We start from the raw sequence: 18,596 nt of genomic DNA, 5'->3' as shown, positions 1-18,596 counted from the left end.
GTTTGTGCATAATTATGTATTTACAACATTATTTTGAAACTTCATGACATAGAGGATCTGATTATGTTGGCCTACTGTTCTAAGACCTGCAAACCTTAGGTAAGAAATACAGCATTATTTGTATATGTGCTGCTCAACTGCATGGCCTGCATAGGTAAAACTCACAGGGTGACTGAGTCACAGTGGCTGTGCTGAGAAAATTACTTTACAAGTGGTTGTAAGCATATGCCCTGTTAGCAGGTAATTGACCAGTGACATCCAGCATAATACAAAATGAAACGCAGAAGCCACAGAGGACACAAGAAACTGCAATAAATAATACACTAAATTTGACAGCTTTCCAAAAAGTGGTTAAAACCAACATTTTTGTCAACAAGCACAGAATTGCTAGAATGAAACTTATAAAAGAATGATGTAGGTGCTGAACTGTGAAACTCACTCCTATCGATGCAGCTTCACTGTGAAACAAAATTCAGCAATGTAACATAAAAAAAAAAAACATAGTGATAAAAAATACTAATCCTTATGCACTTATAGTTGTATCTCTAGGTTTAAGTAAAATGTATAAAGCACCTCCCCTTCACTTTCATGTTTATCATGTGATTGAAACCACTAGGTGTCAATGTAGGACCGCAATACACGGTTAACTTTTATAGGCATGAGACACAGGTTTTTACGTACCAATGCTTTTCACCTAAGTACGCAAATCTCACCCTAGCATTCTCAGTCATATAATCAGGAATGATTGAAGTTTACGCTTGAAAAATCTACCTTCAAACGAAGAAAATCTTCCCGTAGAACTGAATTGTTGCATTGCCAGTTTCAGGATTTTGTACAGAATTCTGGACATTCTGGCTGGGTAGGAGCTACAAAATAAGTAGGTAATTTACCGCCGAGAAGTGACTACACATAAACTCAAAGACATGAAGAAGTTGTTATATAGTTTAAAACACAGCAGAATCACCAGCAGGCCTTATTAGAGTGTATATGTTGGGCTCTGTACGGAGTCAAATATTTTAATTGTGGTGAGAAAAGTTACATGTGCAAATACATAGTTCTACGTCATTTACGCATACAACATTTTTCACCTGAATTAAATGTAACACACTTAAGTTTTGCACATTGGAGTAACCAGAAAGTCTTCGACGGCACCATCCTGCGATCTCCTGAAGTACTTCCTCATGGGACTGTTGGTGAAGCCCTAAAGAGTCAGAAACGCACTCTAAACGAACAACTGACCTTTATGATTTCAGTGCCTTATTTATAAAGTTCTGCTCATCTCATTTGAGCTCAGGTGTGCAAAAAATATTTGTATCCACATATTGAGAGATCCCGGTTCACAGAATCAATATCTGCAGAGAAATATGTTACTAGACGACATATAATATAGTGGAAAATGTTACTATGCAGTACATTTTCTGCAGTATAAAGTTCAGGGATGGGAACATGGCCAAGTGAGATAGGTGGCTAAGGCTAGGCCTTGTGGCAGTGCAAAGAGACCACCGAAACCTTGTAAGATTGTGGCTATTTACATATATTCTGCTTGCTGCTTAGCACGCTGGGACCACATTGAAAAGGACTATTAGAACAGCAGTATTACTTGCCGGTTAGTGTAAGTCGTACACTACCTACCTGAAGTAACATTATAATGGCTAGAACACATAAACAGCATAAGATCGCTGCTATTAAAGCAGTGCGGTCCACAAAAAATCTATTTTTGAAAAGAGAATAAAGATTGATGTTGTTAAGCAACATTTTGCCAAGAAGCTGGCTAGAGAAGCCCATTATGTAAACCCTGCTTTGATGGGACCGGCTTTGGGAAACTGTAGTCACGTGTGTTTCAGGAAAGCCGGTGCTTTGGCATAAAACCATTGGTCAATAGTGGACAGAGTTCAGTTTCACAATCTGCAGTAGTCAACGACATTGCCTAATAGTTTATTCACTAAAAGCAGTTCAGGCCTGTCCACTAAACGTTTGAGCACACATCAGCCCCGTCGTTCTTTTTTGGTAAATGAATAATAAAATATGTCTTGAGTTCTTAAAGTGCAATTTATTTCCAGAAAGAAAACGCCCTGCAGTTGCAATAACAGATTTCAAAATTCAGTTTTTATGTTTAGTTCCAAATTTGTGGATGCACGCATTTTGTAACTACGAAAGCTTTATATTTGAACATTCAAGGTCAATTTTCTGCATACTCTGCATACTCTAGTAAACTTAACATCTGAGGTTACCAGGCAGTCAAAGCGGGTCTTTAAACCATTAACCACTCATTTAGTATCCTCTACTTCTTCTGAAGTGAATCCGTCCTGCCGAAGAAAGGAAACTTCAAAGTTCACCCCCAGAAAGGTTATATGAGTAATTTACCCTCATTATTAAGGGCATGCATCTGTATTTTCAAGGGGGCACCACTTGTCATAGTCACATACACACGTCCTTAATCTGCTGCATTTATCTTTCTCCATCCTTGAATAAAACTTGACGAGTGGTGTCTTTAAAAATGAATTTTAGGGAGCAGTGACTTTTTATGTATGTGTGCAGATGTATATTTAGGCATCAATATATCTATACACATATATACAGTCAAGTGTTTACATTTTACGCAAAAACCAATGCTTTCATTGAAATTGATGTGTGTGGCAAGGTGCAGTATATACTTGTTTTTTATTGTGCTGCCTCCTGGCAATGTCAGCTTCTGTGGTGGGGGTGGCGGGGCACACAAGGGGCCAAGGCAAGCAAAGCCAAGGGCAGGGGCCCATATGACTCCTCTATAGAAATGCCAATATTCCTAAAAAAAACTTAAAGATGGGCCCACCTAGTTGAACTTTCAAATTGATTTAAGCAATATGTCGGTAAGGATACAGAAGTTGAACAAAGGAGAAAACCTACCTGACAGAAATAAACATATCTGTAAGACAGTCTTAAGCATGCACATGTTAAGAAATGTTAATGCTACAGTTGGTTTTAATTTATTATGCCTCCAGCAACCGATTTTAATAGTCTTTTTCAGAATGCATAGCATTTTACTTATGAACCATGTCTGCTATTATTACATTGTTTTTATTATTAAAGCTCCATTGTGTACCATCCTATTGTTTTATCTTCTGTCTCCTTTTCTGTTTTAAAGAAAAGCATGTTCTACAAATTTCAATGAATCTGGTGCTTATATATTAACAATTGTGTATATGCTTACTTCTTAAAATTCCATATTAACTATTAATAACCAAATCATTCTAACTCTTAATGTAAATATATATACACACAGATATACATTTTAAATGATTTAAAATTGTTAGAGCAGAGTATCCCTTTTCTAGTACATGCTACATATTGTCTGCTGTAAAGGCTAGAACCCTTTTTTTGTCGGGGAGTGTGTGCAATTTCAAGACATGTTTTAGCTTCTAAGAATATCCATTATTTTGCCTCCTACAAAGTCCACCCGGATAAGCATAAATATTGTGATGCTCTCTAAACTCTGTGGGCATAATTCTATGTATGTTTTAGTTCTAGTGACCTATTGCTGTGATACTCTGGTGGCTTTTGACCTACTTCATGGGTCATTGGGAAGTCTAAAGCAATGCTTTTCTGTTTGAATCTATCAGATAGCAGGTCCCATGACAACAGAAAAAGCAATGGGTAAAACTAAGGGTGGGTAGTTTAAAACTTTCTCCATGCTGCTGGGTGAATTTTCTTGCAAAAACACTTTGGTAAGTATATTTGCCTATTGAGTATGTGGAGTTTTAGATTTTGCACACTTCATAAAGTGCACAAAGGTCGCAAAGTTAAAATAATTCTTCACCAAGTTGTGGAGGAGAAATGATTACACACCCTTAGTTGAATATGATGCATGGATTCACTGTTTGAGGTATGCAAAAGTATTTACGTAGATCAGGGCAAAAGTAGCAGCTACCACATACAGTGAACACCTGTATATTTAAAACAAATGTTAACTGTTAACACAGTGCATGTGTATTGTTTTGCATTGTAACAAATATAAATAATTGTTTAAATGTGTTAAAGTACTACCAAGTGAGATAAACTGAATTGGAAGCTGCAACATAATTAGTAAAAAAAAAAGCTCAGTGGATTCAGCAGTGGGTTTGACATCCCTATTTAACTACTGTGTGTGCTTAGGAGTACCTGTACAGATTCCTGTTTAACTACCAGCCACAGCTATGACCCGCAGTATTGCTTTAACCTTTCATCTTTCCAAGATAAATTGAGTACCATAAATTGGTTAACAAAAGACCTATGTAACATGCATGTTTGATTTACATAAATGTAAGTACGTTTGTAATATTACCATACAACATTTCAAGTGAGTTCAAAATTCTACCTATCTGAGTTCCTCGAACTTAATACTCACATGAATTAGGGGTTTCAGTGAGATGGATCCATGGTAGTCTGCATGCCCAACACCCTGAAGACCAGAATTAGGTCTTGATTCGCTAAGGGATTTTGCTGAATTAATACAATGTTAGCACTGTCTTAATCTATGAAAGATGGGACTGATTAACTAGGGTTTTGACTGAAACCGACAATAAGCAGAAGCACATTCCTCTGTAAACCCACGTTTTCTCAAATTCACTTCTACTTATTATTCTCCAAAAAGTATTAACATTAGTTGGTATCCTTCAGTAATCCACAGACTACTAAGAGATTTTCAGCCTACATTCAAGATACCTGCATTCCATGCCACAGTGAATCTGATTGGCTGCCAGCAGTCAATTAAAAATGCCTTAATACATCACAACATTCCGATTGTTGAAATACTATTCTGTTTCAGCAGGTCTGATTAGTCCCATTCACCTTATCTGAATAGGACCCTTTGTCTAGAAGCTAGAGACTATTCTGATAGTCCTTTGTGACCAAGGCGTTTAATCCACAAAGATGAGAACAGTTCATCTTCCAGTGGTTTTCATTGCTCCTGCTTTTGATCTGTCCTTTCTCTAGCCTGCCCATATAGCAAATTGAGGCAGTTTTCAAATCATAACTGTGTTCTGCACATAGACTAAAAATAAGGGCAACATTTGCAATGTTTATGTTTTTACTAACAGTTTCACTGGTCAAGTTAATGGAAATTAGGCATGATTTGTAAAGGTGTGCGATGTCTTAAGACTCTTAAAAGATTGTCCTTCAAGCTTTGAAAGAACTGTTATACATCAGACCCATCTTTCCTGGCTTAAAACAGTTTTGACACTGCCTCATGTCTGGAAAATTCCTTAACCGTTCCTTTAACATGTGGTCTCGAACCTGCTGATACTCTAGTAATAAAGACCAGTGAGTAACACTTTATATGCTTCAAGAAATATCTGTCACTTTTAAAATACCTTTTGAGCTTCACTTGTTCACTCCAAGAGAAAAATGAGTGGCAATTTGAAATCTCAACCAGGCTGTGTATACCAGAAAATACACTGGGCCATAGTCCAAGTGTTATTATCAATGCTTTTCTGCCCCAAAAATCATAGAAAAACATGGTATTCATTATGTAAGAAATTGTAAATGTATTCCCCATGACCATTTTGTTTATGTTAGTGCATAATGTTTGAGACATAAGCAACAGGAAGTGAGCAATGAAGAAAAGAAACAGTATACAATACTTTTAAAATGGTACAGGCTACTATGTGCTGTTCTTTATTGTGCCTTTTTTATAAATGTGTAAGAAAAACAGCAGAACAAGACAATGAAATTGAACTTCGAAGCATAGTTGTTTGTTTTATTTTTGCTCTTAAATGTGACACTTTGCTAATTTCTTTTAAATTTGCCATCGGAAGGAACCACACAGGTAACATGATGTAACAGCATCTTTCCCTCATTCTAAGGATGGTTTATTTTATTATTTCAGTTTGGTTTTTTATACTTTGAATGCTTAGTTTAAAAGTATCACAGCACAGCGACTGAAAAAAACAACTTCCTATAAAAAAATAAAGTTAATGGGGCTTTCTCATTTTCAGCATATCATAAAAACATAGATCACCAATACTTAAAAATTGTAATTTTTTTTTAAATAATTCCACCACTAAATAAACCATAGATTGTTTAAATGTCAAAATTTGAAACTCTTTTTTGATGATATATTTCCAAAATATCCTAGATTTTTTTTAATCACAATTACATTTGAATAAAGTATTTTACCTTGCAGTTGCAATATTAGAAAATAGTAACATATATTTTAAAGTAAACTCAAGTCTGAAATAATGTGAAGCTTTCTAAAGTGATTCCACTGTTTTTTTAAATGATGTAAACAAAACATGCTTTTGAACTGAAAGTACGCATTTTTGAACAATCCTCTGACTCATTTAATTAATTCTAAATGTCCATTGTTATTGAACTGTGACAACTTTTTTGCTTTCAGCTAAAACTGTTCAGAAATACTAAAACATGTGTAAAGTATTGCAGTTTGGATAGCATTTCAGGACTTGTCTTCTAACAAGTTATGTACATTGCAGTATGTTTTCGAGGCTTGTTTTTGAGCATGTTTTTGAGGCTTTTTCCTAGTGCTCCTCAGTTTTCAATCAAATAATTAACAATTTTCGAATTGCTTAAAAAAACTATAGGATCACAATAGCTTACATTGTCTTACAAAAAAGGGGACTTTTTTTTTTACTAATGCCAACATTCTAGAAATAGCTAAATAGAATGTCATCTTCTTTAAAAAAATCTTTAACAATCTTCATTCAATAATTGACACTGTAAATAATCCTGATGATGTTATAACTACCAACTGAGACGTTATTGTAAGCTATTTAATAGGCTCAGTTGGTTATGGGTGTCAAATTTTATTTTATGAATTTTTCCAAACTGTTGTAGGAATGACATTTAAGTTCAAGGAAACATTTCTAGATTCTTTTGCCTAAGTTCCTTCAAAATCTGAGCTGGAACTCAAATTGCCCAAAATAAATTTGTACTAATGTGAATTTATTTTTTCAATCCACCAGTGTTATATAGTGTGGATTGTACCCAACATTTTCAGTTTTGAATACAATACAAAAACAACACCAGATGACTATCTGACATAATGAAACATATATCACACACTTTCAATGTTAACAAATATAGGAAAAGTCATTAGCCAGCACTAATCTAAACACCTGAGTTAAATGTGCCTTTTGTTTATTTTCATATTTAACATTTTGTGTTAAACTGTTTTGTCATAAGGCATGTCCTGGGCTAGGTGCAAGTCCAAGTTGTATGCAAGTGTTCGCAAACACCACCAGCACTTGCTGAACACTTGCGGTCATGGCTCCATTTCATTAGAAAACTGCTAGTTTTATTTGGAGCTGCACACTGAGATTGTGTGACTGTGCATGAGAACACGCAGCAGTTGCAGAGAGGCAAGTGAACCTGTTGCTCCTCAAGAGTTTGCTTAGGGTCTCTGCAGTATTTGAGAGTGGGCATGAAGATTCTCAGTTGGGTGAGTGGAGACACTAGCTACCATCAGTGTCCCCTCAAGGGTCTGGGTGTATGTTGTGGGTGAATGAGCTCTCTGAGTTATGTGGGTATGCCAAGCTATTGGTCCAAAACTAGCTGTGCTTTCAAAATCTCTGAATATGAGTGATGTGGGAGACCCATCATCAGCAGTTTTAAAGCAGAAATTACCAATATTGTGGTGTGCAAAATTACTGGGCCATTATGGATGTTAAATTAATAAATGGGGACACATTTGGGTATTGGGGCTCATGTTTCAATCCCACAGGTTGTTCTGCCATTTTGACTTTGCAAGATTTTTCCTGGAAAATCGTGCATAGTGGAGAACCCAGACATGCTGTGTTCCTGTGTTCCTCATAATCCCTATTCATCCAGTTTTTCCCACTACTGGCCAAACAGGAATTCTCAGAAAACTTTTAATTGAGTCATTAACTCAGATATACCTTTTAGATGTTATGATATGACATTTGAATGTTTGCGCAGTTGGTATTATGACATAGAGTGAACAGTCCAGGGACTTATCTACATGTGTGTATGTTTGTTGCAGGATGTTTTTGTTGATAGCAATAAAACAATTACTGTCAAACCAATATTTATTAAAGCCCGGAGATAAAGTATACCTACAGCGGAAATGGAAAAAGCGCATTTAGTTTCCTTAGTCCCTTCTAGAAACATGGTTGTTTCCAGGTCATTTATGAGTAAAAAGACAACAGCCATGTAACCTGTTGTCTTAAAACTATGCATGAACTTGCTTCACCAACTAATTATATGTCATTTTCTTTCCAAATGAATAGGAAAGTAAAGATATCCTCTTAGTGGATCTTAACACTGAAATCGACAGCAATCAGAACTGTGTAAAAGGAAATCCTTTCTTACAGAATGGCAACATCAACGCCTCTTCTTCTCTTCCACGGCCAAAGCCGCAGTCACCTTTCTCGCCTGAAAACCCTTTTTCTACCAATCTCAATTTCTTTCCTACCCCTAACCCTGATCCTTTTAGTGATGATCCATTCACAGCACAAGACAAATCGACATACTCTTCTTCACTTGATTCTTTCAAATATGCAAATCAGAACAAGGAAAATCTGAATAGATCCTTAAACGGCTCTGTGAGTAATGGTGCCCTGAATGGAGATATTGACTACTTTGGCCAACAGTTTGAGCTGATTTCAAATAGAGTTGCCAAACAGGACACAAAGACAGGCCAGTGGCCTTATGAGGGCAGTGCAAGGACAGAAAATGGGGTGCCACAAAAGGAGCAGAATGGTTTTGTGATCAAATCTGCCCAAAATCCATTTGTGGAAGCCTCAAACAAAGGACTACCCATGCAAAATGGAGTGACACCGGACTCAAATGGTAATTCTAGTCACAAGGCCGATGCTGTTCAGCCCCCTTCCAGTGACCCCATTGCCATCAGCCCTCCGCCACAAAGCTCCAAGCCAGGAAGAGGCAGGCGAAGTGCTAAGGTGATATTTTTAAATGTTATATACAAAAGCATGTGCATTAACGAAGGGCAAGGTGACGGATGTCTATCCCATTTTCTAGCTCTGAGTACCCCCATAAAAGATAGGGAACTGATAACACATTTCCTACTATCCCTTTTCGCGTGATTACATTGCACCTGTGATTTTCACTTCAAATATTCCCTTACACTCTAATTTCACTTTTTCTGCTTGCATGTGCATGTTTCTTCGCATTTGTGATTAATACTAAACACATGTACTTTATTATTTTTATGCTGCCGTAGCTCTGTAAATGGGGGTAAGTATTTTTGCCTTCTGCACTGAGAAAGCGTCTGCAGTATGGTGCAGGTGTATTATAAAGCGCGAAAGCATTTCGCTTTATGACAAAGAAGTACAAATGGCCAACCTGATGCTTAATGCAGTCAATTTCAAAATGTTTGCGGGGGAAAAGGAGTGTGTGTACCATGTCATTGTACTGATGTTTTGTTTATATTGACCATGCATAGCTTCCTTCAAGTCTGTGAGCATTATGGGTGTCAGTACTAGTGCACTAGAGATCTAGATTCTAGCACAAAGAGAATTTTGTTCCTGACAAGTGAATACAAGTAATGCGAAAATACTGCATCTTTTCCGTCCACAAATTTCACTCTGTAAAACGTGGCTGAATTTGCTCTGATTCCAACCTGGCGGAGTCATAACGAAGAGGTAATACCACACAGAGTAAATGCCACACCCTGCAGTGTTGGTTTGGGGTTCGTCCCTTATGACCCCTCGAAATACCAGATCCCTCAACTATGCCTTACATACCTTGATATGCAAACTTCAAATGAGTACAGGATTTACCACCAGTGATAAACTATGTGCTGACAGACTTAACTTACCTTGCATTGCAAAAGGAAAAATACTGCCTGTTGGAGAAAACGGCAAGATTTCATTGACAGGTACATTTTCACTGACTTTTCTATTTAAAAAAATAGGAACTTTTCAATTAGTGTTTATCTCCCAGAATATGATCAGCTCTGAGCTAGTCCTACAAATATTAAAACCATAACTAATTACCAATGTTTCAACTATAATTTGGAGATCATTACCACACAGCCAGGTAACGAGAGCGGAATAGATTTTGCCACAAAACTATTGTCACAGTTTATTTCAGTTCACAGTTGTATTTCTAGACCAAGGCATTTTCCCTCTGAAAATCCCGTAGCAGAGCAGATGGTCATCCAACACCTATTCTGTATATTGTGTTTGTTTATGCATCATCCTGTCCGAGAGTCAAAAAGCAAATCATATCCAAGAGTTTCAAAATGAAGTTGAAGTTCTAAATGTTCCCACCTCAGGATTTCAACCTCACTGTTTCATCACCATGAAAGCTTCGGAAAACCAGACCCAAATGTAGGTCTTGTTGGTCTTTTATTACTTCTCGAGGATAGCAATCTCACTAGAACCTAGACGATACTTGTTAACAGAATAAGCAGAAAACTCACAGCATTTGTGCCCATAAGTGCACTGACATGCCCTTGTATAATTGGCAGCATCCATCCCTGGCTCTGGTTAATTTACAGTTTGGGCAGCAGATTGGAAGAAATAATTGTCAACTCTGATTGACATGTGCATGGAGTAGAGATCTGGTGGCAAAAGGCAAATGCCAGATGCGTTCATCTTTTCAGCTCAGTTTTCAAATATCTTTCATAGCAGGTGCAATATTGTAGATTAGTTGTTATAAACTTATAAACTTTGAATCAGAGCTGTTAAACCCTACTGAAGAGGTGTGCATACCATTGTCACAATTAACCTATAAATGCCTTGTGCTATTATGTATCAAATGTGTATATTCTTTTTCAAAGGTACGTCATAGTCTAAAATGTGTACCACACAGAATTAATTTTTAATATGATCAATTCCATCCAGTGTGTATTATATGGCAATAAAGGTAAATATCTTTGCTCGCAGCAGCCAGTGAATGATGTATTTGGCTCAGACATCTTTTCCGCACCTGGAGCATCAACACCAGAACCCTCTGTGATTGCAGACCAGGCCTTCCAGCCAAAAACTCTGGAAACAAATCCAATGGACCTTTTTACCAACAGTACCCCTTCCACAGTGTCTACCATTGGAGGACTAGGTAAGATGACTATATATTCCAGATCTGTAGGATTTGATGGGTAGTTTAATAAGTCACTCGAGAGCCAGCAAGATGTGACGCTTGCCTCAGTATAATTTTGAAAAAGTAATTGTTAAATGCTTTACAGCATAATTTTCGATAGCAATCAATTAACATAACATTTGCCTAAAGTGTGTGCATCTGGCATAACACTATAAAGACCGCCACTGTTCCATATATTTTTGCATTGTTCACACTATCCCCGCTCTTGTTTGTGTTTCTATTACTAAAACTGTCGAAATTCAGTCTCGAACAAAGGAGTTATAACGTAATGATATCCAGATTCCTCTATAAAAGGAGGAAAAGCTAGTAGAGTTACGGAGACACCCAATTTAGAGTTCAGCACCTGATGTCTTTCACCAGTGACAATGGACATCTGATTGAGGGGTGCAAAGAGGGCTGGAAGAAGAACTGTTGCAATTGGATAAGGTGGTTCCATCCTCCAGCAACAAGAAGTCATCGTTTGGAAAATAATCATCTCCCCCTTGTATTCCTGGCACAACAGAAAAACCACATGAAACCATATGTTGGTTTGAGTTCCAGTTATCATGCACTAAGTAGTAGGGTCATTCTAGTGGTCTGTGTAAAGCCAAGTGGATTTCTGCTTGATAATTTACTCTTGTGAATGAGCTTTATAATGGACAGTTACTCCATCCCAATTTGACGAACATAAGGATAAAAGCGCGGTTGAGTATTGGTCTGCACAATTAACCTTTTCCAAGGTTAAGAATACAGATAACGTGGCTCCTACATATTCCTTGCAACCAATCTTGACTGCATTTGGTATGGCCACATGAAAGTGGTCTCAGGCCTTCTTCCCTCGGGGCACTATACATGATGACTGGGCTTAAACAACCTTAGCACCTTGCAATGCATTCTGAACATTGTTCCAAGTTCCTTTACACAGCCTTTATATCTTTACAGCAAAGCTAGTTATTGATGTTATTCGGTAGTAGGGAACACAAATTCATGCAAAGGAAGTTACTCATGCAGATGTAGAAGAAACAAGAGTAACTTTTCAACTTTGTAAACTGCTTTTGACAAGATGGAAATCTTGTACATGTTTCACTGATCATAGAAATGTCAATAGACTTGTTATTAAACATAAGAAGAAACAGAGACGAGGTGGAGCCAGAGACAACTCACCCACAATCTGAGAAAAATAATGGAAAGAGCAAATGCAGTGACATCATCATAGCAAAAAATAATAGGAATGGTGGTTGTGAACGCTTTGGCTACTAGCTGCGATCACAGGTAGTGAAATCAGAGTTTTTACCTTGTGAGCGTTCTTTATCTTGAATCAATCATAATTAAAATCACAAGACTACATTATATTGGTAAATGTGGCTACGTATTGGTGCCAACAACTGGAATATTACATTTTGCAAGCACAAAGGAGCCAATTCACACCTCCGCTTGAGTGTACTTTTACACTTTTTTGGAATTCCAGAACTATGCCTGAAAAGCTTTGACATTTAGCCTTTTCTGTATCTACTTTTGGAGATGTCAGGCATGTGCATTTTCCTAATGTGGAAACGTATGCACAGTATCATTTTCTTTTAGGAAAGGCAGCGCCAATGTGCAATTGTATCTCTTTTTATTTTTCCCCATGGGAAGTATTTTTATCACTGCACATTGCAGTGGAATTTTCGGCTCTTCTTGCGTCTCTGTTCGCTTCCGTTCCGTCCCTAAAATTAACTTACTCCAGCCTTTTGCAGAAGCAAATTCTTGCAAACTTTCAAGGCGGGAAGGTGTTGGAGAGCAGTTTGTGAATGCTCGCAAACTGATGTGTTTGTGGCTATTCACAAACTGAGAAGGCTTCTGTACTTACCATCCGTTTCGTGAGAGTGGCACCTACACTACTGTGCACAGCCATGGAACACAATTACACGGATGTAAACGAATTATGTGAAGAAATAGTTTAGCAGGGCATAAAAATGTGGCTGCTCCTGAATAGATGAAACATTAACTGAAATTGTTATTATTAAATTGCAGATATTATGGCAGTAGGAGACGTAAAACAAGCATTTGCAATGGAATTGGTCTTGCGGTTGCTCGAGTTAGAACTACTAGCGTTGTAAATTCCTAACTGAACTTTTCTTGCCACATAAACTTAAAATGAAAAGTAAAACAGTTGATATAAGTGAGCCGATTCAAAGCACCATGGCCACCATGAGCATGAGCGCGAAGGAGAGACATGTTTGCTTGCAGTCAAACGTATCAGCAATTGTGCAATTATCCATGTAACAGGGTTGATGTTCGAGGCGGTAACAAAATCGCCCCAAGGATGGAAAAACGCAAAGCACTTACCAATGATGACATAGGATTTTTGAAAGGCAAAGACAAGAACGAGTGATAGAGATGGGCGTGCGGTGGGCGTGGGTAAAAGCCCACAGATAGATTACAACACATCAGAGCGCTTGTGGGGGCATGGCCTGGTGCCGAAGGCGGAAGAAGTCTCCTGGTGAGGCTCCCGCTCCTAATCTCCCACCCCGGCCCATCCTGAATGATTATGGACCCCCAGCTGAATGTGTGGCTGAAGGTATGAGGAGGCTCCGATACTGGCGGTGAGCTGACTGATCCGCGCGGAACACAAGGAGGGAAGCCGGTGTCCCGAGCGACCGAGGGCATTGAGATGCTAAAGTTGGCAGCCCCGAGGTAGAAGTTAGAGCCGACGGACCGCTGGTCGTGGAGGAGGCCACCGAGGCTTGCCTGCCCTCCGGCAGAACCCCTGTCTTCAAAAAGAGGGGAGCCAGTGGTGGTGCCCTGGGCTCCGAGTGTTCGCCAGCGGGAAACGACAAAATGCAGTGAGCGAGGTGAGATGGGGTGGGGTTGGAAACGGCACGACTGAGGACTCATGGAGGGGAATCCTCGGTGGAGCCAAAGCAGCCCCGTCTGGATCGAGGGCCCTAACGTGGAGAGTCCAGTAGCAGGGGGCCCCTGGTCCTGGATCTGAGCGCACTGAACCTTACCCCCTAATGATGGTGGGACAACCCAGCGGGGACGCGCTATATACGCTGCAGTGGCGAGGGGCCCGGCTGAACCTCCTGAGACTGTGAGAGCTGTGAGGAACTCAGTATAGGGCAGAAATTGGAGCACTGAACTGACGGGGCCCCACCCAGGGCGGACAACAACAGAAAAACTGGCAAGAAGAGGAGAGTGGTCCCCCGGGAGCTCGACCATCCCAATACGCTGGAGACTTTGATCCTGACTGGGAGAAGCCACAGGAGACGCACGGATTTTGTAAAAGAGATTGACCAGAGTGCTGGCAGCTGCGTCTGTTGACAGGAGCCGACCTCTACAGCAGGGTAAAAGCCTGGGGAAGCAACAAATTTTATACAAAAACACAGGTTAAACTTTGACGCTTGGGCAATCTATATAGAACCTGGGGGGGCAGTAGCGTACCTCCAACGGCGAGTAGAAATAGAAAGAGAGTCCCAGAAGATGGGAAGGACTGGCCGGAAGAGGGATATGGAACAAAGAAGCGGGTTGTTGGTGGCGGAGATGGCGGACCAGCCGGCAACAAAGAATATATCTCCTGAAGGGAAGAGCGGGGACCCCACACTTCAGGATGTGCTGCAGGCCATAAGGGCCTCCAGAGTGGCCCTGGAAGGGAAAATTGATGCCCTGGCCACAGACCTCACAGTACTGAGAGATGATCACCGCCGACTGGCTGAAAAGGTAGCCACTAAGGATAGGCAACTTAAGGAGCTTCAGCCAGAGGTTAAGGATACATCCGTGACTGCACGTCAGTTGGAGAAACGAATCCGGGATTTAGAACTGCGCACCGAGGATGCAGAAAACAGATCACGGTGAAATAACATCGGGGTGATCAGTATGCCTTGAGCGCTGGCTGAAAGAGGAAGTGGCAGATGATGGACTCTTTCCTTTCTTCATGATTGAAAGAGTGCATAGAGTCCCGGCGCGCCTCCCACCCCCGGGAGCCACTCCAAGACCAATAATAGCCAGGCTTTTTCTTTATAGGGACAGGGATTACTTGCTGAGCCAAAGCAGAAAAAAAGGTGATTGCAAGTTGGATAACCATAGGATTCGTATCTTCCCTGACTTCTCTCGAGAAGTACAGAGACTAGTGCCACATTTCGAGAGGCTAAACAAAAACTGCGCCAACTGGGGTTTCAATATGAGATGTTGTTCCTGGCAAAACTCAGGGAAGTGTCCAAAGAGGGCACACAGTTTTTTACTACACCTGTGAAGAGGTTTGGCAATGGATGGATACACAGACTCCGACGGAAAGAGATCTATTGAAGAGTGGCCCGCTTACAGAACGGCAAAGGGAAAGCAGGTGGAATAAGATCCGGAAAGTGAGGAGTCCCTCCCATATGGAGATGTGAAAGGAACGACAAAAGGCAACGGTTCCGATCTGGGAGCCCAGGAACAGATAACTGAGGAGCTGGACCAGTCAGAATCGGACCAAGAATCAATGGCATCGCACATTTCAGACAGATCAGGCCCAGACGTAACCCCGGGCACCTCTGATTGCATCATCTGAGGGGTTCACCTCTGTGCTCCCATAGAACAATTTGGAATAGGCATGGAAAATCATCTGCTTCGTTTCAACTATGACTGTCAGTGCTGGAGCGCTCAAGGCTGCGGCGGCGGAAGGACTCACCAATCAGAAAGAGACTGGGTCCATAGTTTCCCTGTAGGTCCGGTGGTCCAGGAGTGGAGATTGGCTCTACGGAACACTCCTTTTACGTGCTAGGAGTACCCCCTGTTCAGATAGACTAGTTGAAATACTTACGGTGTTTGCATGAGAGTAGTTCAAACGTTTGTCCTGGGGAAGGGGAGTTGGGATGTTACTTGTTGGGGTCAGTTTATGGGGCTAGGTGAGGCACAGAGCGATCTAACAATGGAACTGGTGCGATACCGTAGGAGGGTAGGGATCTTAATGGTAGTTGTTGACACAGTGTGGGGCATATCCTGGGAGGCAGGTGAACAATGACATGGCATCGTTAGACTCATACAAATTCCTCTCGTAGAATATAAGGGTCATGCATACGATGACCAAGAGATACAAGGTTTTTTCATACTTACAGCAGTGGTGGATTCAAATTGCAATGCTCCTAGAAACACATTTAACCCACACAGAAGGGAAAGCCCTACAAAAGCGTTGGAGGGGACAAGCATATTACACTTCATACTCAGCATTTGCGAGAGGAACATTGATTTGGATAAGGGCTGGGGTCCCGTTTCAGATGCTGGACAATCTCATAGATCTGGAGGGCCACTTTGTAGCTATTCGGGGACGGCTGGAGGGCAGGGAGTTAGCATTGATTAATGTATATGCACCTAACTCAGACCAAGGAGAATTCCTCACACGCTTATCAGGCCAATTAGCAACTTATTTACAATATCCCTTGGTGATGGGGGGGGACTTTAATTGCATTGCAGACCCCTCTAGGGACCGCTCACACCCCCCTCTGCGCGACTCCCCTTTGATGAGGGTGGCACAACATTTTTCAGCCTGGCAAACGAATTGGGGACTGATAGATGCCTGGTGATGGTTGCACCCTGAGGTTAGAGACTACTCATATTTTTCTCACATACATGATCTCCATGTTAGGCTGGATGTGTTTCTTTGCACGCCAGAGGTCTGTTCACTTATATCTAACACTGAGTACTTGGCCCACACTCTTTCCGCTCATAACCCTTTCTAGCTTTCTCTGCGGTGGGGCTCGCCCCCTCCTCGCATCCCCACTTGGAAACTCAAGCCAGAATCATTAGAAGATGCACATTTTAAGGGGGAGTTGAAACAACATATCACCCAATTCTTCACAGACAATGAGGATTCGACCAGTAGCCCATTGCTTGAAGTTTTCAAGGTGGTAATGAGGGGGAGATGCATAGCGGGAGCAGTGGGTGTTCGCAGGACTCTTCTCAGGGATACTGAGCAGGCAGAAGCCAAGTTGAGAGAAGTGGAAAAAAATAGACCTGAAAACTCTACAACATTCCTTACTGGAGCCTAGAGCAACTGTTGCAGAATGTGTGGCGCGTCTCCGATGCTTTGATTACCAAAATTACCTTACTAGGGCACATGGGGAGAGAGACAAGGCGGGCCGGATGCTAGCTTGGGTGGTGTCACAAACTCATAAGAATTCAGCCATACATGACATAATATCAGACGGAGGAGAACATATATATAACCAGGAACAAATTAATTCACGCTTTATGACCTACTATGAACGCCTATATACGAGTGGACTCCGATATAACAGGGAATCTACCGAGGGTTATTTATCCCAGATGCAACTTAAGGCATTACCACCAGAAATTGCGGAGCAGTTGGGTGGGGCTATTACACAGCCAGAACTTAGGAAGGCTATTGGAGAGTCAGCAAGGGGGAAGACACCGGGGACGGATGGTCTCCCTATTGAATTCTACGCCACTTACATAGATTTGTTAGTTCCGAGGTTAGAGACTTTATATGGGACCCCGAAGGAACAAGGAGTTCTACCAACAACAGCGCGGGAAGCCATAATAATACCCGTGCTATAATGTGGAAAAAATCCTATAGAGACTGGGGCATACAGACCACTATCTATGTTGAACCTCGATTATAAGATCCTCAGTAAGATATTGGCCACTAGACTCCTCCCATATATGACTACTTTAATACACTCAGATCAGGCGGGTTTTGTCCCTGGGCGAAACACAGTGGATAACATTTGCAGATTGGTAGCAATCATGAGGGACCAGAATCCAGATAGTACAGCACCCGGGGTCCTGGCGGTTGACATAGAGAAAGCCTTTGACAGCCTAGAATGGAATTTTCTTTATGCGGTGATGTCCCAGCTCAGGTTGGGACCCGAGTATATTGCTTGGGTAAGACTGTTGTACACTGAACCCACTGCCAGAGTACGCACTGGACAGACAATTTCCAGAAGTTATACGGTTGGGCGTGGCACTAGAAAGAGATGCCCCCTATCGCCACTGCTTTTTGCAGTGGCAATAGAACCATTAGCGGCTGCGGCGAGGAGTGGTGGAGGAGGTTCCGGAATACTACCAGGGGGTGAGAGACACCAGATAGCCTTGTACGCAGATGAACTACTGATGTTTCTGGATGATATACTGTATACAGGGATCTACCACGGGCACAGCAAATGCTTGCTCAGTTCGGCAGGCACTCTGGACTAGGAGTGAACTGGGTTAAAACTGGATTGTTCCCTTTGAAGTCATCAGTGGCGCCCCCGTTGGGGTTGGGAATGGTCAAGTGGGTTCCAAGCTATCTTCCCTATTTGGGTGTTAAAATTTGTCATGACCCACAAGATATTCTATAGAGTAATGTAGGAGGCTCACTGAGGTCACTACGATCTAGTATGGCTTTTTGGCAAACCTTGCCTTTATCTGTAGCAGGGAGGGTAGCGATTCTTAAAATGATATTGTTACCATGTCTCTTATACCATTTTAATGTACTACCGGTGTGGCTACCCAAGGCCATATTTAAGGAGCTGGAGTCAATGGTCATTGCATTCCTGTGGGGTGGTGGACGAAAGAGAGTCACCCTGGCCAAGCTTCAGAGACAC

General features: G+C 41.0%; 1 protein-coding gene across 4 annotated transcripts in view; it reads left to right on the top strand.

The window, feature by feature from the left end:
- Positions 1-18,596, top strand: part of DAB2 (DAB adaptor protein 2) — a 241,488-nt gene that overhangs the window by 201,754 nt on the left and 21,138 nt on the right. The window contains exons 10-11 of one of the 4 annotated variants that reach the window (XM_069221367.1): positions 8,220-8,891; positions 10,845-11,013. In XM_069221367.1, coding sequence (XP_069077468.1) covers positions 8,220-8,891; positions 10,845-11,013 — 841 coding nt within the window. Of the gene's footprint in view, positions 1-8,219; positions 8,892-10,841; positions 11,014-18,596 lie in introns of all 4 variants that reach the window. The other 3 variants (XM_069221365.1, XM_069221377.1, XM_069221372.1) reach the window with 3 other exon arrangements.

Source organism: Pleurodeles waltl, chromosome 1_1, assembly GCF_031143425.1.
Source record: "Pleurodeles waltl isolate 20211129_DDA chromosome 1_1, aPleWal1.hap1.20221129, whole genome shotgun sequence".
Taxonomy (NCBI): Eukaryota; Metazoa; Chordata; class Amphibia; order Caudata; family Salamandridae; genus Pleurodeles; species Pleurodeles waltl.
Note: the sequence above shows the minus strand (reverse complement) of the source record. Positions and strands in the feature narration are given on the sequence as shown.